The 24,114-nt window shown below is 39.4% G+C and overlaps 1 protein-coding gene across 1 annotated transcript in view; it reads right to left on the minus strand.

The window, feature by feature from the left end:
- Positions 1-24,114, minus strand: part of LOC117525342 (receptor tyrosine-protein kinase erbB-4-like) — a 1,053,282-nt gene that overhangs the window by 256,789 nt on the left and 772,379 nt on the right. Inside the window, exon 14 of the mRNA XM_034187180.1 lies at positions 9,844-9,937. Within this exon, the coding sequence (XP_034043071.1) occupies positions 9,844-9,937 (94 nt within the window). The remainder of the gene's footprint in view (positions 1-9,843; positions 9,938-24,114) is intronic.

The following is a 24,114-nucleotide window of genomic DNA, read 5'->3' on the forward strand; positions in this document are numbered from 1 at the left end:
TGAAAGTGTCGCCCTGGGATAGAGTTGTGGCCCCTCCTTGGTATATCCCGCCTCTTGCCTGTGGGACAGACTCTAGCCCGCGCGGTGAACCTTAACTTGACAGTGGATTCAGGAAATCCTTCCATCCATCCATTTTGTTTCCATCTATCCTTTGTTACAATATTGGGCATAAATATACGTAATAACGTCCGCCAAGTACATAACACGAGTAGTTATTATGTACTTGGCGGACGTAATAGATATTACATCTGTCAAGTACATAATAAACTCATTGGCGTTTATTTATTTGTCTGTCTGTCTGTTAGCAGGATTACGTCAAAGCTAGTGGATGGATTTCAACAAAATTGTCACTACAGATACATATTAGACGACAGAAGAACCCATTAAATTTTGGAGGTGATCCGGATCTGGATTCTGGATGAAGTTTCAGTTTATATAGGCTTTGAAGGATGACTGTTAGCAGGATTATGTCAAAATTACTGCACAGATTTTGAAAAATTTTCAACACAGAGAGATATTAGACCACAGATGACTCCATTAAATTTTGGAGGTGATCTGGACCTGAATCCGGATTCTGGATCAAGATTTCACTTTATATATGCTTTGAAGAATTTCTTCAAAATGACTTCATGGATTCTCACCAAATTTTCACCACAGATAGATATTAGGGCATGGAAGACTCTTGCTCTTGTTACATGAGTGATTTATTACAATAGCATTTGATAGCTAGATTTAATAGCATTTGAAACAGCAAGTGTGCCAGTTATTATAATAATCATTAGAATGATGACAGATATTAAAATAATGGGTGCAATGTAGGCATTTAGATACAGGACAGCAGAACTACTTATACATATGCTGGTTTCGTACTAATCCAGCTGAAGGTGTGTATATAAACTTTAAGGGCGTTACTTGGTGCTACATATTGCACATCATGAGTGTAATTGGTAGTTGCAGTTGTGTGGGGTTTTTGGGCAACAACCTCGTTCTGTAATCTGTCAATCCACTTACACTCGTTTGTGCGCCCATGGACATTTGGGCTAAAGATGATGTGTGGCTTGGTGCAGTGATGGTGCACTGGTGATTGACAGTTGAGCTGTAGATATACGAGGGCTGTCCGTAAAGTATAGGTCCTTTTTATTTTTTTCAAAAACTATATGGATTTCATTCATATGTTTTTACGTCAGACATGCTTGAACTCTCGTGCGCATGCGTGAGTTTTTCCACGCCTGTCGGTGACGTCATTCGCCTGTGAGCACTCCTTGTGGGAGGAGTCGTCCAGCCCCTCGTCGGAATTCCTTTGTCTGAGAAGTTGCTGAGAGACTGGCGCTTTGTTTGATCAAAATTTTTTCTAAACCTGTGAGACACATCGAAGTGGACATGGTTCGAAAAATTAAGCTGGTCTTCAGTGAAAATTTTAACAGCTGATGAGAGATTTTGAGGTGATTCTGTCGCTTTAAGGACTTTTCACGGTGCGAGACGTCGCGCAGCGCTCTCAGGCGGCGTCATCAGCCTGTTTCAAGCTTAAAACCTCCACATTTCAGGCTTTATTGATCCAGGACGTCGTGAGAGAACAGAGAAGTTTCAGAAGAAGTCGGTTTCAGCATTTTATCCGGATATTCCACTGTTAAAGGAGATTTTTTTAATGAAAGATGTGCGGGCGGATTGCAGCGTCGGCTCGCAGCCACCGCGACGCTCCGCCACAGGAAAAACACCTCTGTTGGAAGCCTTGAGAACAAGTTGGAACATCTCCAGCTGATAAACAATTTCTCATATACTCACTCCACTGAAAGCCATCAAAAGCCGCCTGGATTTTACAAATGGCTATCAACACGGAGGTGTTTTTCCTGTGCTGCCGCGCCGCGTCGGCTGCGTCCCGACGCGCGGACCCGTCCGCACGTCTTTCATTAAAAAAATCTCCTTTAACAGTGGAATATCCGGATATAATGCTGAAACCGACTTCTTCTGAAACTTCTCTGTTCTCTCACGACGTCCTGGATCAATAGAGCCTGAAATGTGGAGGTTTTCAGCTTGAAACAGGCTGATGACGCTGCCTGAGAGCGCTGCACGACGTCTCGCACAGTGAAAAGTCCTTAAAGCGACAGAATCACCTCAAAATCTCTCATCAGCTGTTAAAATTTTCACTGAAAACCAGCTTAATTTTTCGAACCGTGTCCACTTCGATGTGTCTCACAGGTTTAGAAAAAATTTTGATCAAACAAAGCGCCAGTCTCTCAGCAACTTCTCAGACAAAGGAATTCCGACGAGTGGCTGGACGACTCCTCCCACAAGGAGTGTTCACAGGCGAATGACGTCACCGACAGGCATGGAAAAACTCACGCATGCGCACGAGGGTTCAAGCATATCTGACGTAAAAACATATGAATGAAATCCATATAGTTTTTGAAAAAAATAAAAAGGACCTATACTTTACGGACAGCCCTCGTATATCTGCTTTAAAGTTGAGCACCGTGTATTCGTGGTGTTTAAGAGGAACAATATTCAGACACACTTTACATATGTAAAGCCTGCTATAGTTCACCTCACTGCTTCAGCACCTCAAGACTTCGGTGGCCACTGAGGACCCATGTGCTCCAATGCACTGGTGCACATCTGTTAACTTACCAGAAAACCTCCACAGTTACTGAAAAAAAAAAAAAAAAAAAAAATATATATATATATATATATATATATATATTCAGTAACATTAATGCTGAACCTGTGATGTATATAAAATATGAAATGTTTATACAAATAGAGAATATCGGGAGGATTTTTTTGTGTGTGTTTGTGTGCACGTGTTTCTCGAAACCTTTAAATGTCATTTCCTTTTAAAGATGGAAAATTACAGATCTCTACATTACAAATGTGTTCTCTCTCTCTCTCTCTCCCGAGCTGTCTCTCACATATGCACACACACACACACGTACACACAAGAAAAAAGATATCAAGTGGACAGGCCACATAATCAAACCAACTAATCTCAGCCGACAACAATCGTATTTACTAAAGCCCAACACCGTAGATGTGCTTAATTGTTCCATTGCTTCCCATGCGTGCACACACACACACACACACACACACACACACACACACACACACACACACACACACACACACACACACACACACACACACACACACACACACACACACACACACACACACACACACACAAGTGATTTTACAAAATAAATTGTATTCCACAATAATACTGAGCCATAAACAAACTATATGACAAGATATTATGGCTTGCAAAAGACAGCACAAACCCCTATGGGTTGCATCTGTCACAAATCATCCCACCCCTCCTAATAACACAGCAACATTTGAAAAGAAAGCTCAAGTTCAGGGACCTCATGTGGCTCTGACTACAAACACAAATGAGGATCAGTGATCCATTAATTTAATTCTTTATTGTCCCGGTACAGCAGGTGGCCCTGTGGCAAAGGACTGTAGGACTACCAACCCACAGATTGGGGTTTTGAGTCCAGGTATGTGTTTTGACTAACATTTTTGGGTCAGTTAATCTGCAACATTCTCATCCACCCAGCTTTAAATGGATGGACTTGGGAGCAACTCGTGAATTTGAGCATGAGCAGGTTTTACAAAGTCCCACATGCTGACTTCATGAGGTCGTTGAACAGAGGATCTCACTAGGCTGCAACAGGTGTGACCAGCATCTGCGAGGGATTTTTGCAAAATGTTGCACAACTTTCCCAGAGGCCCTCCCAATTGGCAGGATGCAGCTCGCATGCCACTTAATTTTTGAACAGTTGAAGAAATTTCCTTGCCAAATAGTCACGTGAGTGTCACGGACCCTTCTGAATGTAGTCTCCGTGGCTCAGAAAGTGCGCAACATGTGAGGCAACTTGTAAGGTAACTTGCGAGGGGGTGACAATACACTTTTCTTTTTATATGATCGAAGAGGAACAGCACTTCCGGAATTGGCTGAGTGAGCCATGCACACGTGGGCAGAGTGCTGGATGTCACCTGTGCAGGGGATGACAACTATGCCTGCACACAGTCTTCATTCTTGTATTTTTTTATTATCGAGGACCACATGAGAAATAAATGTAAGGCTCAGATCCTCCGTGCATGCGCATGAGCAGGATGGATGTGTCCATTCTGGTATCACAGAAGCCGTTCCATCCAATGGTAGTATGTTTAGTGATTTATTGTGTTCTGCATTGAGGAGTGCTTCCAGAAGAACCCAGAGGCCATGCACATATCGAGGAGCACTTAGTGCAGACCCTGGACCCTGGCCAGTGGAGGATTTTATACACGTCATTCCCGGGAGGAGAGGACAGTAGATCCAGTGGGGACAATAATATTGACAAGACGCAGATCCTGGACATCATTCTGCAAGTCAACACTGTCCACATTTTTCTACCTGGTTTTTAAAATGATTAAAATAAAAAAAAACATTTATTCATTGTTATTTATTCTTATTATTATTTATAGTGGTTTTTCTTCCGTGCCTACAGTCGGGGGAGTCTTTTCACATAATCGCAATATGATAGCAGTCTATAGCCATCCTGAGCACATTGTGCATAGATGTGTCATCATTACAATCGCGTGAGTGCCGTTTGACATTCATGAGAGTGCTGTGCAAAATTAGAGTGGCACTCGCGCTGTACTCAGGATTTTTCGCCTATTTTCCCTACCAGTATTTGCGACATTCAGGCCACATTTGGGCGACGTGCGCTAACATCTGATGAGTACCAATTCAGTGAGATTCTAACTGAAAAATTGTCACTAATTCACATGTTTTGTGGCAATTTAGTGTCGCACAACTACTCTCCAACAGTCACAGCCCAGTGAGATACTATCCTTACTATTTGGTTGTAAGACTTGGATGTTAAGCAGTGGCCAAAGGCGATAATGAAATATTTTTGGGACCATGTATCTTTGAAGGACTCTTGGGTATTGCTGGAATACTTTTGGGTCACATGGACAGTTAATCAGGTGAGGAATATCACCTGCAGTGTCAGGGACTGCCAGTTCATTTTGCCCATGTTTCTTTGGGTGTGATTCAGAATGCAAGTGCCTTCATTTTGAGGACCCTAGTGGCTGGAGAAGGTCTAGGAACACCCACGGTTCACCTGACTGCACACAGATGGTTACTTTAGAGAGATGAGAATGAACTGGTTGTCTGCCTGAGTGGTTGCCATCCAAAACCCATGGTGTGGTGGAAGTGGGAACAAGGTGAACAAGGTATTGATTGTTGTAATTTATTATCCTCCAAAAGCTGTAGGAGTTTTGTGTTTGTCAGGTTTGTTTTTCATAGCTCCAGACCTACCAAACACCCAAAACAAAACAAGAAAAAGTTATCCATAAAATATAAACCATTCAGCTTTAAAATTTGGAAGCAGAATTGCCAATATGGGTGGGAAGGTCAGCAACACAGCTCGTTGTTTCTATTTTCATGTATCAGAACCACCAACTACCAAACTGATCAACCCAACACAAAGCTAATTGAATGCCATGGTAAAAAAAAACAAAACAAAACAAAAAAAAAAACACTGGTGGTGGATGCTTGTCACACAACTGTGTGTGACTAGTGTGGTGTGTTTTCATGTACAGATGATGCGTACTATTCCTATAAGCCCATATGCATCTCAAAGCAAATACTTCATATTCAAAAAGTCACTATATAGACAATTAGTTAAAAAATGTTCCGCCTGAACAACCTTAATGACAAAAAGTCAGATACACACATTAAATGCAACAGTGAGCTCAGAAAGTATTGCTGAGATTTTATCTTTGAGTTCAATCACAAGATGCAATCAATAGAAAATACGAAATTCTGATTCCAAACAGAGTAATTAATCAAAGTCTTGGATTAACCACAAATAGTGTTGACAGTTCAAGGTTGCTTCATTTTGCACAAAGTCAACCAACGGGTGTGTGTTCCTTCACTTTACTTGTGGGTATCCAATGGTGCAAACAATCAAACTGCAGCCTCTTCTACAACATATGCTCTGACAGTGAGTGTATTGACAAGCTTTTCAGCTATAAAATCACTCTGTGAAGAAAGCAACATTTACTCTTTCTGGTTAAACACTTTGTTTTTTTGTTTTTGTTAAAGAGTAGCACTTTTTCAGACCTTTTCAAAGCAAATCTTTCAGTTTTGTCAACTTAAAAGTCTTTTTACTGCAACTGGATCTTTAAAAAAACTGGTCTATATATATATATTTGTGTGTGTTAACATCCACAAAAAGTTATTTAAAAAAAACAAAACAAACAAAACTTCACTTTTTAATACGGATGGGATAAGATTTTATCAATATCGATGCCATTATCGATTCCGCTTATCGATCAGATTCCTTATCGATTCCCTTATCGATACCTCTTGTGAATTTTCTGTGTAGTAAAAGTAGGCTTTACAGGTTTTCTATGTCAACAACATTTTTATCTTGGTCTCTGGACATAAAAATAAATAAATAAATAAATAAAATGTGTACTTTTTGTCAAAAGAATTTCCTTTCAGACATTTGGGCATGAATGTCACTCCATACCTCTGAGCTGAGCTCAGCCGGCTGCTGCACGTCAATGCAGGACGTCTCATTTTGGGAGGAAAAAACGTTTTGATTGATTGCAGTTTGTTTGAATTATAACGTTTGGAAAGAGGTGTCATTTGATTTAAACAGCATTTCACTTTGAATTTATTAATTCTGACTGGACTCTCTCATTCTAACTTTACTCGTCAGAGAGCCGCGCAGCGTTTGGAGATGTGTGAACAGAACAGAGGACGATTCTCGTTTATTTCTTGCAACAAGACAGGAGTCCCAGTTAGTGACTTTGATCCACACAAAAGTGACTCATGATTGACATATTCAGGGATGAAAGTGGTGAAAAACAATAACAACAACAACAACAAAGCTGAAACCCAAAATTACCCCCAAACACCACCCACATGAAAATGTTTGAATTCTAGAAGCTCTGAAATGCAATCTGGGACTATTCCAGTCAATAAACTGCAGTGAGTGCAGCATCCATTTAGTGAGAGAGAGAGAGAGAAAAAAAAAAACAACTTTCCTTATTCAGATTCATTCCAGTAGTATTCTGCTCTTACTAGGATGCAGCAGTTTTCTGGCTTGACAGATAGTTCTGGAGGAAATCACTGAAGAAATTAACAAATGGAAAATATGGTTTGACCGAAACAAATTGTCATTAAACTTAAATAAAACAGGGATGAAGCTGAGGTGTAAGAGTCACAAGGTGTTCACAGGAAACACTGTATTTATTTCTATATTTATTTATTTATTTTCATTGTTAGTTGGTTTTATATTTTTTCTGTTGTGTTTTGTTTCATCGGGTACTTTTTGACTCTTTCTCTAAAATTGTATTGTATCATTATTAGTTATTATGAGTTATTATTAGTATTATTGTTGTTGGTATTATTATTAATATATGAATAAAAATACTTTAAAAAAAATTACAATTTGACTCGTTTATGACAACGAAAGCTGAGCCATTAACAAACGTGCTGAGATGCGAGCAGCTTAATGCTAACTTTAACATTGAAAAAATGCCATAGACATGCTAACTTGCTAGCATCGGTCCAGTTTTTGAGTTATAAAATACATCAACTGTTTCAGAAGACCATGACAGGTTGGATTAACATAAAAAGGTAAATATTACTCACAGACATATGTTCTTTAGGGTTTTAGCGGGGAAAAATTAAGATAAAGCAAAATAAAACAATGAACCAACGATTTGCAGATCGAAGCACTGCTTCAATCTGCGAATCACTGCTTCGATTGGTTAAAGGTTCAAAGCAAAGCCGCGATGCAGAAAAGTTGATTACAGACTCGCTGCAGAGTCTGTAATCAATGTAGAGAAATGATCATTTTCCTGACAAACACCCCCATAAACAGCAGCCACTCTGAAGGACCGATAAGGGAATCGTTAAGCAAAAAGGTTATTGATGTCGGTGGATAGAATCATTTCTTAATGATACCCGAAAGGAACCGGTTCCCGATACCCATCCCTACTTTTTAATCATGATGTCAGATGTTCAGTGGGTTACTGGAATGCCCTTTTAAACAGTATTTACCCTACTGCAGTTTGAAATCCCGCAAATTGGGGACCTCTCAGAAAGGTCCCCACTTTGCGAGATGTCAACACCATTGAGAAATGCATAGAGATGTTCTGATAAGGCTGCAATTTAACCGCTGCACACGGACAACAACAATAATATCGCAAGGTATATCTCTTTGTATACTGTGCCTAAAAGTCTCGTGAATATATTATCTGGATTTTAGACATTGCTATTGTGTTTGTTTTTTGTAATCATGTAAGAATCTCAGGTTCTTTCTCCATTATTTTCAATGGGAATCGCTGTGAGCCGCGATCACTTCCTGTTCTTGTCATTCTGGGGGAAAGTGAAGTTTGCTCTTTAACATCCTGCTTATTGTCCTTTACAACACTGTTTGTGCTGTTTGTTCCAGAGTAATATACTCAACAAAAATATAAACGCAACACTTTTGGTTTTGCTCCCATTTTGTTTGAGATGAACTCAAAGATCTAAAACTTTTTCCACATACACAATATCACCATTTCCCTCAAATATTGTTCAAAAACCAGTCTAAATCTGTGATAGTGAGCACTTCTCCTTTGCTGAGATAATCCATCCCACCTCACAGGTGTGCCATACCAAGATGCTGATTAGACACCATGATTAGTGCACAGGTGTGCCTTAGACTGCCCACAATAAAAGGCCACTCTGAAAGGTGCAGTTTTATCACACAGCACAATGCCACAGATGTCGCAAGATTTGAGGGAGCGTGCAATTGGCATGCTGACAGCAGGAATGATAACCAGAGCTGTTGCTCGTGTATTGAATGTTCATGTCTCTACCATAAGCCGTCTCCAAAGGCGTTTCAGAGAATTTGGCAGTACATCCAACCAGCCTCATAACCGCAGACCACGTGTAACCACACCAGCCCAGGACCTCCACATCCAGCATGTTCACCTCCAAGATCGTCTGAAACCAGCCACTCAGACAGCTGCTGAAACAATCGGTTTGCATAACCAAAGAATTTCTGCACAAACTGTCAGAAACCGTCTCAGGGAAGCTCATCTGCATGCTCGTCGTCCTCATCGGGGTCTCGACCTGACTCCAGTTCGTTGTTGTAACCGACTTGAGTGGGCAAATGCTCACCTTCGTTGGCATTTGGCACGTTGGAGAGGTGTTCTCTTCAACTCTATGCGAAGGAGATGTGTTGCACTGCATGAGGCAAATGGTGGTCACACCAGATACTGACTGGTATCCCCCCCCAATAAAACAAAACTGCACCTTTCAGAGTGGCCTTTTATTGTGGGCAGTCTAAGGCACACCTGTGCACTAATCATGGTGTCTAATCAGCATCTTGGTATGGCACACCTGTGAGGTGGGATGGATTATCTCAGCAAAGGAGAAGTGCTCACTATCACAGATTTAGACTGGTTTGTGAACAATATTTGAGGGAAATGGTGATATTGTGTATGTGGAAAAAGTTTTAGATCTTTGAGTTCATCTCATACAAAATGGGAGCAAAACCAAAAGTGTTGCGTTTATATTTTTGTATAAGGTGTCTGAAATTCAGTTTGTGTTTATGAAGTTCCACGCTGGCTGAAGGTAGCAAACACAGAATATTTGGAATATTTGTTTTAGAAAGTTTTCAGGGTCTCGTGCATGCAGCCAAAACAGCCAATTAACCAAAAATGATAGCAATTAATCCTTTACAAGCCTTTAAAAATAATTCCACCAATTTCTAGAATTTTGTAGCATCTGTCATGCTGTTAAAAAAGACAGTAACATATATATATATATATATGTCTCTAGGACAAGCTTACCGGCCCGTGACAAGTCAAGGAGTCGTCCTCAGATCGTTCACACTGGCTGTCACATTCCACACACACTGAACCATTGGCATACTCGCGGATATCCCTAAGAGAGAGAGAATGAAAGAAGAAATGGATTGAGATAGGTGGCGAAAAGGGACAGACACAAGGGCAAGAGACAAAAAACAATATTTTTGAGCTAGAACAATAACGTGGCTTTTCAGCCACAGGCAATTCTGGATGTTAAATATAGTGAGCAAAGCACAGTATGCTTGTTAAATATACAGTAGTTGCCGCATCATTCAAACCATAATCTCCATTGCTTCTCAAAATGGCCTCTGTATGCTTTCTTTTTCCTTCATTATTGCACATAGGTGGGATGTTAAAAGACTGAGGGACAACACAAGAAAACAATGGAAGTACATTTCTTTAAATTATTCAACACATTCAACTAAGTATGGCTTTAATGCTAAAATCACACTCACTCACTCACTCACTCACTCATATTCAACTGCTTACTCCAGTTAAGTGTCAAGAGGGGCTGGAATCTATCCCAGCAGTCATAGGGTGTGAGGAGGGGTACACCCTGGACAGGATGCCAGTCTCTCACAGGGGATAATGTTAAAATTCTGTGTTTTAAACCAGAGTAGCACACATATCTATCTATCTATCTATCTATCTATCTATCTATCTATCTATCTATCTATCTATCTATCTATCTATCTATCTATCTATCTATCTATCTATCTATCTATCTATCTATCTATCTATCTATCTATCTATCTATCTATCTATCTATCTATCTATCTATCTATCTATCTATCTATCTATCTATCTATCTATCTATCTATCTATCTATCTATCTATCTATCTATCTATCTATCTGCAGGGTTCTTACCAGCACAGTTGAGCCTAGGGGGTCCCTATGCTGTGATTTGGGCCCATATGCTGTGATTTAACAAGCACAGGGGGGTTTCTGTTTTTTTTTTCTTTTTTAAAGGACATGTCACACCCTATGTTATGTCCCAGTTAGTAACACAAAATGGCCCTCAAAATGCAGGAAATAGTGTTTCAAAGGGTTATAAATTTCAAAATTTTCTCAGGAGGATGCCCCTCGATCCTACTACAATACTCATGCCTGCAACGCTCATCATGTGGCTATGCCCCACTAAGTCCCCCTATGCTGTGAAAAATCCTGGTGAGAACCCACATCTATCTATCTATCTATGGTATGCTTCTTTCACATGTGAAAAAAATGCATACACTCGTCACGGGCATGAATGTCATGGTAATTTTGGGCTTTTAATTATATCTTTGAACTGCTGTTTTGCCAGGGTGGAATGATTGTACAGCATCATTAAAAAAACTTAAAAAAAAACAACTGGGTGCACAAGATTGAATTTATTTTGGATCTTCTGTAATCCACACAGGGTCAAAATTATACATACAGGCTTGAATATATATGTACCCCCCCCCCACTAATATTTGTTGTGTCCCTACACTAAGCAAGCTCAACCTCAACCAGACGTTTCTGGTAACCATCAACAAGTTTCTGTCATAATTTTGGCTATATATTTGACAGCTCATCTTGGTTGAATTGTTAAGAGTTCATTTAAATCTGTTGGATTCCTGACATGGACTGTGTATTTAAAAGTAGTCCACAAATGTTTTTAAAACATTGTGTGTTTGGGGTCATTGTTCTATTGGAACACCCAACTGTGGCCAGGTTTCCACCACCTGGTGTTGATTTGAGATGACGTTGAAGAATTTGGAGGTTGTCCTTCATTATTCCATCCACTTTGTACAATGCACCACTGCTACTGACAGTAAAACAGACCCAGAGCATGATACTACCACCACCATTCTTGATAGTTACTGCAGTGTTCTTAAGTTTGAAAAGGCACCTTGACACTTGCATAAACTTGATCCATGCACTGCCTCACAATTCGTCGTGCCAATGTGTCCCACTTTGACCCGCCTTTGTCCCGCTGGATGCCGCGCTTTGTTCCACTTGACCCCATGCTATACAAAATAATTATTTCATAGCTGATGGCACATTTGCTGTCAGAACTTGGCTGATGAAACCATTCTCTCATCGCTCTCCAAATCACAGAGAAATTATCTTTAGCTGGCGGTTGTGCGATGGAGAACGGATTTGGAATCTTGTCTCAAAGGTAATTATGTATAATATAGATATTGCAATGGTTTGGTGAAACATATATATTTTCTTATGAGTTAGATAATGTATCTGTAAAATTATGTTTATTACAGATGCAACATCTCGTCATAATCATTCAGGGGCCTTATGCACAAAGAGACGCATTGACACACAACTGTTCACAACTAGTTTATAAAATTAAGTTAATACATGCCAGATGTTTTGAACATTTCAAAATTTTCTTTGTGTACTGGCAAGCAGAAGTGTACAGTTCAGGCACAGTTTATAACGAGTTTACTCGCTGGCACGCCAGATTGCGTGGCAGTGCGGGGATCAAATTTGTGGAAGTGTCAAGGTACCTAAAGTCTCACCTTTACTCCTCCAAACATACCTCTTCTTTTCATCAGTGTGTCACACTGATGAAGACCTAGTCGAAACGCGTCTGTGCTCCTGATCCTGTCGTCTTGCCGTGAGTCATTAAAACTTTTATTAAGAAGGACACTTGAGTGTTGCTGGCTATAGTTTTATATTGACTTTTGAGTTTTTGAGCCGTGCACCTCCACTCCTGGTCCCTGTGAGTGCTCGTTTTTTCTCTGCTTCGGTTTGAGAAAGTTGTCACATTTCACTGTCACACAGTTGAGTTGGCATTTTGCCCCACATGTTAAGTCGTGCGAGTTCTTTTTGGTCAGTGAGTGAAAAATCTGCACTTCTTCTCAGTGCCAGAAAAAAAAAACATTGTCATGAACCTGTGGAATCTGTAAATCTAATTAACAGTAATTAATGCTTCATTTGGCCTTCTAGTAGGCAGGGGAGGTTAGCCTTTGTCTGAGTGTTCGCCAGTTTAATTTATGAAGCCTGTCGGGAGATTTTACTGAAGCTTAAGGCTTAGATGCTTTTTGCATTATGTCGTGTTATGTTCCCCATATTTTCTTGCTCTTGGGAGACATTTAATACGAACACCACTAAGATAGAATGCGCTTTTAGAATTCTAAATTAACAAAACTGAGCAGTCACATTGAATGATGGCTGATATTTTTACCTAGTGAAGTATTATTTGTTCTGTTAGTCTTCTTAACCAAACTGATGCTGTGAAAACTGGAAGAACAATACTTCAGATTTTACCAGAAATCCCATTTATGTGCACATTGCCTTATACTGACAGGCAGAGCACCTTGTGAGATACTGTACTGATGTTCAAGTGCTCTGACAAAGGGGCACACTTTGATCCCTTCTAGTCAGAACGCATTGTGAAATTGGTAATCATGACATGATTCTACAATGCGATAGTGCCTTATCAATATACAGCAGTGCCACATCAATGCCATGAATATAACAATGCAGGCGTGTATTGCAGAAGAAATGTAGAGCATAGTGCACACATTATGGTGTAAGCCTCTATCTGTGCAGCAAAGGAGAAGCAGGAGCTGCCCAGCACTGCACAGGTTGTCCCAATTATGGTGGAAGGACTTGAAGCAGAGCTTGAGCGAGAGAGAAATAAATATGTAATGAGGCCAATTTTATCCTCTGTGCACAGACGGTATAATTATTTCCCACGGCATCTATGCTATGCCAAATTGCCAAGCACACATACAGTGAACTGAGATAGAAAATTGCACCCTGTGTGACAAATGTTTTTGTCAGGTGCTAATGTGAATAATAGCAAACATGGAAATACATTTATTAAGCATACTATGGATTTTGTTTGCTCACTCAGCACTGCCAGAATTATTGAAGTATTTCTGAAATGCACATGACATGATCGATCCGTGAGAATGCATAAATATCATATTTTCTGGACAATAAGTCACAGTTTTTTATTCCACGTTTGGAAGGTCTTGCAACACATTCTTCAGTGCAACTTATAACCTCAGTGGCCCTTACATTCCCATATATAACTGGGACCTTTATACAGAAAATAAAGATTTTATAAGGCTTTCCCAGTGATCAAAGCACTAAATAAAATAAAGTCCAATAATAAAAACATACAGTAAATGCCAATTATAAAAGTATGTGACAACAATGCACAAAAAGTCCAAATTAAAGAGCTTATAATACAGAAGAATAGTGTAAGCTATACTTCACAGTGACTTCTTTAGTTTCCTCTTCAAAAGCCATTTTTTTTTACAGGTGTGACTTATACTTGATAAAATATTGTTTGTTTGTTTTTTTTTTGCTCCAGAAACTCCAGAAACACAACCACCTGGGGTGTGCAGCCAGTACATTTTGAGTGTGTGTCGCAAAACTGGCTAAATGAGGAGGGTAGAAGCAGGCAGTGTCTCCATCAAGTTTCTGAAATCTCAGCCACATGGATGTACAGCTAGGACATTCTGAGTGCTGGTCCCAAGCCCAGAAAAATGAGTAGTGTTGTATCAGCAAGGGCATCCAGCATAAAAGTCACCAAATCAAACATGCAGGTCACAAGTCAAATTTCCATACCACATTGGTCAAGACCTGGTTAACAAAGACCACCATTGGTGATGTTGTCTAATATGGTGCCGGAAGCGATGGCTTTCCAGCGGAATGGTACAAGATCTTTACAGAGGAACTTATGCTTATTCTCCACAGCGCTCTGAATTGGACTCTAAAGAAAAACAAAATGCCGGCTTCATGGTCAGAAGCAATCATCTCGGTTATTCCTAAACCAGGTAAAGATAAGGAGTACTGCACAAACTACAGACCTATCTCAGTACTCAACATAGATTATAAAATTTTTATATCCATCATCTCTAAAAGGCTTAATGTATTCCTAACAGAAATAATAGACGAAGATCAAACAGGATTTATACACGGGAGAGAAACGCATGATAACATTAGGAGAACTCTTCACATAACTGAACGGACACAAAGGGAGAATAAAAATTTAGTTATTACGAGCATAGATGCTGAAATAACAAATCAATAAATATTATTAAAACAATATACAAAGACCCCTCAGCCAGAATAAAAATAAATGGTGATCTTACTGAACAGTTTACTCTTCATAGGTCTACTCGACAAGGGTGTTGCCTCTCACCTAGCCTCTTCGCAATTTTTATAGAACCATTGGCACAAGCAATACGACAAAATCAAGACATTAAAGGAGCGACGATAAATGGAGAGGAACATAAAATTGGACTTTTTGCAGATGATGTTATAGCCTTCCTCGAGCACCCAGATACATCACTTCCCAAGTTGATAGAGATGATGGAAAGATATGGTTATTTATCTGGATACAAGATTAACATATTAAAAACTCAAATACTTAAATTCAACTACACTCCATCTGAACACATAAAAAATAAATATAAACTCAATTGGAAACTTAAAGCTATCAAATACTTAGGGGTAGAAGTAACACAGAACTTTAGGGAACTTAACAATAAAAACTATACTAAAGTGCAAGAGGAAATACAGAAAGACATAAAAAGATGGAATACATTACCTTTAGATTTTAGCTCACGAATTGAGATTGTAAAAATGAATATCTTGCTGAGATTTTTATGCCTATTCCAAGCATTATCAGTAGAGGTCACTACATTGCAATTTCATAACATGGGACGGGATTATCTCCAGATTCATCTGTGGGGGGTAAAAGACCTAAGGTTGAATATAAAACTCTCCAGCTGCACAAAGAAAAAGGGGGGATGTCATTACCAAAATTAAGAGAATATTACTATGCTTCACAAATAAAATATCTATATTATTGGTGCAAAACAGACTACTGTGGAAAATGGAAAGATATTGAAACAAAAATATTAAAACAGCCCATCCAAAGGATCATTGGAGATAGAGGAATGTTTGAGAAGAATAAAATATATCTAGATTCTATAACCAAACATACACTCTTTATATGGTTTAAAATACTCAAACAACACAAACATCAGAAAAGTGCATCAAAACTTAAATGGATAGCATATGATGTAAACTTTAAACCTGCTTTATATGACAAGAATTATAAACAGTGGACCTTTAGAGGGATAACAGCGTGGTGTGTTTTAGAGAAGAATGGGCAGCTGGACAGTTTTCAACAACTAATGCAGAGATTTGAACTGGAGAAACAAGACTTTTTTCATTATCTTCAAATGAGAAATTTCCATAAAACTGAAATACAGGCGGCCTCCTCCATGGAAGAGAGTGAGCTAGTTGAAATTATGACAAAAGCATATGGGGATACTAATCTGAAAATAATAACATCATTATATAAAGCCTTAACAAACATAGACAAAAATACAACTAACAAAGTGAAATGTAATTGGGAAAAAGAGTTACAGATAAAAATTGGGGACACAGAATGGCAAAAAATGTGGAAGGTCCACCACACAACAACTAGCTCTCGGACATGGAGGGAGTTTGCCTGGAAAAACCTCATTAGGTTCTTCATCACCCCAAGAATCAAAAGCAAACAGTTAAAAAAACATCAAAAATGCTGGAGAGGGTGTGGAGATATTGATGTAGACCATTTACATATTTTTTGGAAATGTACAAAAATTTGTAAGTTTTGGGAAGATGTTTGGGATGTTTTGACCTCTGTGTTGGGATATAAGGTACCACTGGAACCTGTGTTTTTTATTTATGTAATTTTTCTGAAGGAATTATACATGAGAGAGACAAATACTTAATCAAAACGATGCTGATAGCTGCAAAGAAGGCAATAACAAGGAACTGGGGAACAACAGACATACCAACAAAGGACCAATGGATATCGATAGTGGAAGACATATATTTAATGGAAAAGCTGACATACAGACGGAGACTACAGGAAGCTCAAATGGACAAAAAAATGGGAAAAATGGCTTAAGTATCCAGGAAGCTGATTGACAAGACACCGCCTGGGCAAATGTGTTTATGTTCATGTTCATCTGAGTGTTGTATTTTGTTTTGTATTGTATTTGAAAAATAAATAAAATCATGAGTGAAAAAAAAAATATGGTGCCACTGGAAATCAGGCTACTGTAGGGTGAAGAAGAGGTGGAGAACATGTCAGAAGGCAGCGGTAGAGGAAGAAAATTAGAAGTGTCAAAGTGAGAGTTGGGACTTTGAATGATGGCAGCATGTATGGTAAATGGAGAGAGGGCTAATATGATGGAGATGAGAAAGGTAGACATACTGCGTGTTCAAGCGAGAAAGTGGAAGGTTACTTACTGGGAGGAGAAATGGTGTGCCATTCTAAAGGTATATTCTAAATATATAGTGATTTGCACATGAAGTTGAACTTTAAAGAACGCGAAAAGAACTTGTGCATGATTTGCCAGACAGAAGAACCAAGCTTGTAAGGATGTACAGCAGGTTAGGGTGATAAAGGATGCAGATGGTAATGTGCCAACAAGTGAGGAAATTGTATTGTGAAGGTGGAGGGAATATTTTGAGTAGCTGATATATGAAGACAACGTGTGTGTGTGTGTGTGTGTGTGTGTGTGTGTGTGTGTGAGTGTGTGTGTGAGACAGAGAGAGACAGAGAGAGAGAGAGAGAGAGAGAGAGAGTGAAGGCTGGATGATATGGAGAGAATACCTTTGGAAGTGCAAGGGATTAGGAAGGATAAAGCAAGGACAGTTATGTAGAAAGACGAAGGCAGTGAAGGCATGTAAATGTTTTGGAGAAATGTCAGTGGAGTTTCAAACCAGATTGCTGAAGTGTGATAGCTTGAATTGGGTGATTCTATGGTAACGGAATTATGACGACGGGAAAATCTGGCCATATTTTAGCTCCCCATTAAAAATGTGCTGCAATTGTAATTCCGTTACCATAGAATCGCCCAGATGTAAAGCTGTAAAGAGAGATGCTTTCAAGGTGGAACTGGGATTACATTAAAGAGTAGCTCTGAGTCCTTTCTTGTTTGCACTGGTGATGATAGACTGACAGATAAAATCAGACAGGAGTCTCCATAGAATATGATGATTGCAGATGGCATTGTGATCTGCAGTGACAAGACAGCAGGTTGAAATTAGCCTGGAAAGGTGGAGATACCCAGGCAGCAAATAGATCCGGGCTGGATGTAGTCCAACATCCAGTACCAATCCTGAAAACGGATTCGGTCCAGACAATTTTTGCACCCTGGCCCAGATCCGGCCCCGCTCCACTTTACAGTTGTGGAACAGATCCGGACCAGATCTGATCTGGATCCACAAAAGACCAACTGTTTACAGCCCATATCTGGCACGGATCTGGGACAGATGTGGTCCACATCACAGCACATGGGGCATAACGATAAGCAAGTTTATCTGCACTTGGCAGAAACTATCCATTAGTGGTTATAAACTCAGGGCTGTGAAAACTCCACAGATCATGGGGGGGGGGGGGGGGGGGGGGGGGGTTTAGCATGTACTCTGTAATCCTGATCGTCACTGAGGTTTTTTTTAAATGATTATGGCAAAGTGGTTTGTTTCTTTACGACAATCAGGTTTTATAAGTCCACGGACACTGATCTGTGTGTTACAGATACAAATCAGTTTCCTTTGATCCACGGAACTTACCCCTGTAAAACTTGTTCCTGCCACGGTGCTGTAATGCGGTCCACATCTGTCCCAGATCTGTGCCAGATATGGGCTGTAAACGGTTGGTCTTTTGTGGATCCAGTTCAGATCTGGTCTGGAGCTGTTAAAGAACTGTAAAGTGGAGCCGGATCTGGGCCAGGGTGCAAAAATTGTCTGGACCGGACCTGTTTTCAGGATTGGTACCAGATGTTGGACTACATTCGGCCCGGATCTATTTGCTGTCTGGGTATGCTCTGGAGAGAAGGGGAATGAAGGTCAGTATAGCAAGACAGAGTACATCTGTGTGAATGAGAGGGAGCCCAGTGGAATAGTGTAGCTACAAGTAGTAGTGGTGGAAAAGGTAGTGGAGTTTAAATACTTGGGCTCAACATAAGGGAGAGTGTGATAGAGAGGTGAAGAAAAGAGTGCAGGCAGGGTGGAAAAAGGTGGAGAAAGGTGGCAGGAGTGATTTGTGACAGAAGGATATTTGCAAGGGTGAAGGGGAAAGTTCACAAGACAGTAGTGAGACCAGCTATGTTGTATGGCTTGGAGACGGTGACACTAACAAACAGACATGAGGCAGAGCTGGAGGTGGCAGAGCTAAAGATGCTGCAATTTTCATTGGGAGTGAAAAGGAGGGACAGGCTTAGGAATAAACACATCAGGACAGGAAGACAGTCTGGAGACAAAGTCGAAGAAAAGGGAAACTGAGATGGTTTGGACATGTGCAGGTGAGGGACCTAGGCAGGGCTCTTCTACTCCAGTCCATGAGGGCTTGTGTCGATGTGTCCCTGGTCCAACACACCTGAATCAAACGGCTGAATTACCTCCTCAGTATAGGAATAAGAAGAACTTTATTAATTTCAAAGGTAACTGTTTTGCCAGCATGCCGAAACCATAAACAGTAAATGTTTTTTTCACAGTGAGAACAGTGAGTACCACATATTTATGCAAAATGACAATATGTTGACAGTATTGCACATAGCTCTAAGTAACTGAAAAACTCTGATCATTATGTATTCATTCTGCAGAAGGGGGAGGAGTTATACAGTCTGATTTTCACAGGTAGGAAGTCCCTCCTGTGGCATTCTGTGGAGCACCTTGGTGGCCTCAGTCTTTGGCTGAAGGTGCTCTGACAGGGCATCAGTGTGACATGCAGGGGATTGGAGGTGGATGCAGGGGATTCCACCTCCAGGACAGATTTGGCTCTGTCCTGGAGGTGGAACTGGAACTTGGGGGTGGAACATTCAGTCAAGTTCTCCAGAGTGCTGCTAATGGCCTCATTAACTGACTCAGGTGTATTGAAGCAGTGACACAAGTAAAAGGTGCAGGACAATGGCCCTCAAGGACTGGAGTTGAAGAGCCCAGGTATAAAGGGCGAAGGATGCCAGGAGGAGCAGAAACAGCCCAAAGAGGAGGTTTATGGATCTGATGGAAGACACGCAGGTGGTTGGCATGAGAGAGGAAGATGTAGAGGAGAAGGTGAAATGGAAACGGATCTGCTGTGGTGACCCCTAACGTGAGCAGCTGAAAGAAGAAGCTCTCTAAACTCCAGTGTTCTGTGTGTGTGTCCTGGACCCCAATTACCAGACCATTCAAGGTGCAGCTTTTCTTTCTTTCTGCTCCCACTTGAAGTTTTAAAAGCACAAACATCTCCACCTAACCAAAACCTGTAATGAAAGTCTACTGGCTCTATTACACTGGTGGACAACTAAGTGTGTCATTATCTCTGTGTTGTCGTGCAAATGTGTGTATCTGTCTCTTTGTGCTACCTGCCTGTGTTCACGTGTGGCTGTGTTTTCCTCTATGTTTCTGTATGTAATACCATGTGATGTTCTCTCATCTCAGCACGATTCATCTTCCTGCTGCAGCTGCTGCATACACGTGGCAATAACCCACACAGTTCTGTATGATCCTGCTGTAATGCACAATCGTACCACACCCTGGTGCAGAGTATAGTCGGTTTAAGTGTAAAAGGTCACCTGATTTATACTTTGTATAACAGGTCCTGGAAGGTGAATGGGTGAATGGTTTGGTGGTTCACTTACTCACTCAGTTTTGTGTTAAGATTATGACATGTTAGCTGTACAGGCAATGCAGGCAGCGCTGGTGTGCAGTTGGACAGGTAGGCAGGGCGTGGCCCCGTGCGCAAGCAGTGACTGTGACACGCAGTGACACGCCTAGCCACCCTGCCCTAAGATCACTGGATCCTCCTCACTCCTCTCCAAGGTTGATCCCCTTAAAATTTTTGACTTACTCCATGTAAGTCTACTTACCAGTTCACTTACGTGTAGAGTCTTATCATGAATGTGCCAATTTATTTATTCATTTTTTTACTACATAACGATGTTGTCTCCCAAGTTTGCTTAAGAGTCCGGCATGAAGGGCCACTCATGTACTATGAAGGTTGTCTTCAACCAACTAATTGTGTTTGCTTACAATTTAGCTCAACATATTTATTTATTGAGTTATTTTTCTTTGTTTATACAAGTTGGTCATCACCATGTCCTAGGTCATAGAAATGAAGGTGAAGTAGTTTCAGACACCCTGGAATTCCAGTAATAAATCCAATAATAATTCCAATAATAAATAATTAGCATAAAAAACATCAAGGTCCTTAACAACAGTTCAACTTACAAATCAATCACAGACACAAAAACAAAACAAATACGTACAAAGAAGAAATTAAAGGACACTATCAGTACAATTATAAAAAGTAATAAAATGAGATAAACCAATTATATCCTCCTGACTACCAGGACACACACACACACACACACACACACACACACATATATATATGTCCAGTATGGCATGCCAAACTGGAAACTGGAATATATTGAATGGAAAGTTAAATATATTGAATTAAACTAAATATATAAATATATATTGAATGAAACTTGAATATATTGAATGAAACTGAATATATATTGAATGGAAACTTGAATCTGTTGAATGAAATGAAATATATATTAAATGAAACTTGAATATATATTGAATGGAAACTTGAATATATTGAATGAAACTGAACATATATTGAATGGAAACTTGAATATATATTGAATGGAAACTTGAATCTATTGAATGAAATTAAATATATATTAAATGAAACTTGAATATATATTGAATGAAACTGAACATATATTGAATGGAAACTTGAATATATATTGAATGGAAACTTGAATATATTGAATGAAACTGAAAATATATTGAATGGAAACTTGAATCTATTGAATGAAATTAAATATATATTGAATGAAACTTGAATATATATTGAAGGAAACTTGAATATATATTGAATGAAAACAAATATATATTGAATGGAAACTTGAATATATTGAATGAAAGCTTAAATACAACCCCTGGCAAAAATTATGGAATCACCGGCCTCGGAGGATATTCATTCAGTTGTTTAATTTTGTAGAAAAAAAGCAGATCACAGACATGACACAAAACTAAAGTCATTTCAAATGGCAACTTTCTGGCTTTAAGAAACACTATAAGAAATCAAGAAAAAAAATTGTGGCAGTCAGTAAGGGTTACTGAGGGAAAAAATATGGACTCACTCAATTCTGAGGAATAAATTATAGAATCACCCTGTAAATTTTCATCCCCAAAACTAACACCTGCATCAAATCAGATCTGCTCGTTAGTCTGCATCTAAAAAGGAGTGATCACAACTTGGAGAGCTGTTGCACCAAGTGGACTGACATGAATCATGGCTCCAACACGAGAGATGTCAATTGAAACAAAGGAGAGGATTATCAAACTCTTAAAAGAGGGTAAATCATCACGCAATGTTGCAAAAGATGTTGGTTGTTCACAGTCAGCTGTGTCTAAACTCTGGACCAAATACAAACAACATGGGAAGGTTGTTAAAGGCAAACATACTGGTAGACCAAGGAAGACATCAAAGCATCAAGACAGAAAACCTAAAGCAATATGTCTCAAAAATCAAAAATGCACAACAAAACAAATGAGGAACGAATTGGAGGAAACTGGAGTCAACGTCTGTGACCAAACTGTAAGAGACTGCCTAAAGGAAATGGGATTTACATACAGAAAAGCTAAACGAAAGCCATCATTAACACCTAAACAGAAAAAAAACAAGGTTACAATGGGCTAACGAAAAGCAATCGTGGACTGTGGATGACTGGATGAAAGTCATATTCAGTGATGAATCTCGAATCTGCATTGGGCAAGGTGATGATGCTGGAAGTTTTGTTTTGTGCCGTTCCAATGAGATTTATAAAGATGACTGCCTGAAGAGAACATGTAAATTTCCACAGTCATTGATGATATGGGGCTGCATGTCAGGTAAAGGCACTGGGGAGATGGCTGTCATTACATCATCAATAAATGCACAAGTTTACGTTGATATTTTGGACACTTTTCTTATCCCATCAATTGAAAGGATGTTTGGGGATGATGAAATCATTTTTCAAGATGATAATGCATCTTGCCATAGAGCAAAAACTGTGAAAACATTCCTTGCAAAAAGACACATATGGTCAATGTCATGGCCTGGAAATAGTCCGGATCTTAATCCAATTGAAAATCTTTGGTGGAAGTTGAAGAAAATGGTCCATGACAAGGCTCCAACCTGCAAAGCTGATCTGGCAACAGCAATCAGAGAAAGTTGGAGCCAGATTGATGAAGAGTACTGTTTGTCACTCATTAAGTCCATGCCTCAGAGACTGCAAGCTGTTATAAAAGCCAGAGGTGGTGCAACAAAATACTAGTGATGTGTTGGAGCGTTCTTTTGTTTTTCATGATTCCATAATTTTTTCCTCAGAATTGAGTGATTCCATATTTTTTTCCCTCTGCTTGGTCTACAAAAGTAACCGTTACTGACTGCCACAATTTTTTTTCCTGATTTCTTATAGTGTTTCTTAAAGTCAGAAAATTGCCATTTGAAATTACTTTAGTTTTGTGTCATGTCTGTGATCTGCTTTTTTTCTACAAAATTAAACAACTGAATGAACATCCTCCGAGGCCGGTGATTCCATAATTTTTGCCAGGGGTTGTATATTGAATGGAATTTTGAATATATTGAATGAACCTCGAGAATACTGAATGAATCTTGAGAATATTGAATGGAAGCTTGAATATACTGAATGAATTAAAATTCTTAATATTATATTCTTATATTATTAAAGTTGAAATTCTTAATATGAAATCAAACTTGAAATTTTGCCTGAAACTGTATAAGCCTTTTGATTGTTCTCATATCTGTGACACTGCAACAAAGGACAAACAAAGAGCAAACTTCTTCATTAGAAGAATGATATTCTGTTTTGTTACCTCTATTACTTTGGGCAGCAAATGCACTTGCTAAGGTGTTAATTGTTTCCTCATTGCTTAAGACTGCTGCCATGATGTTGTTTGCTGAATCACTCATTTTGCTGCAGTGCACCTGAGCTGGCTGTGCTTTACCAAATGCAAACAGCAGATGGTAGAAGTGGGTTGAAATTTTGTTCGAAATTCTCAAGGTTCTTTCAGTATATTCAAGTTTCCATTCAATATACTGTATATTTAGTTTAACTCAATATGTTCAAGTTTCACTGACTATATATTCAAGTTGCATTCAGTATATTCAAAATTCCATTCAAGATATTCAGGTTTCCATTCAACATATTCAAGCTTCCATTTAATATATTTAGGTTTCCATTTAA

Source organism: Thalassophryne amazonica, chromosome 14, assembly GCF_902500255.1.
Source record: "Thalassophryne amazonica chromosome 14, fThaAma1.1, whole genome shotgun sequence".
In the NCBI taxonomy this organism is placed as follows: domain Eukaryota; kingdom Metazoa; phylum Chordata; class Actinopteri; order Batrachoidiformes; family Batrachoididae; genus Thalassophryne; species Thalassophryne amazonica.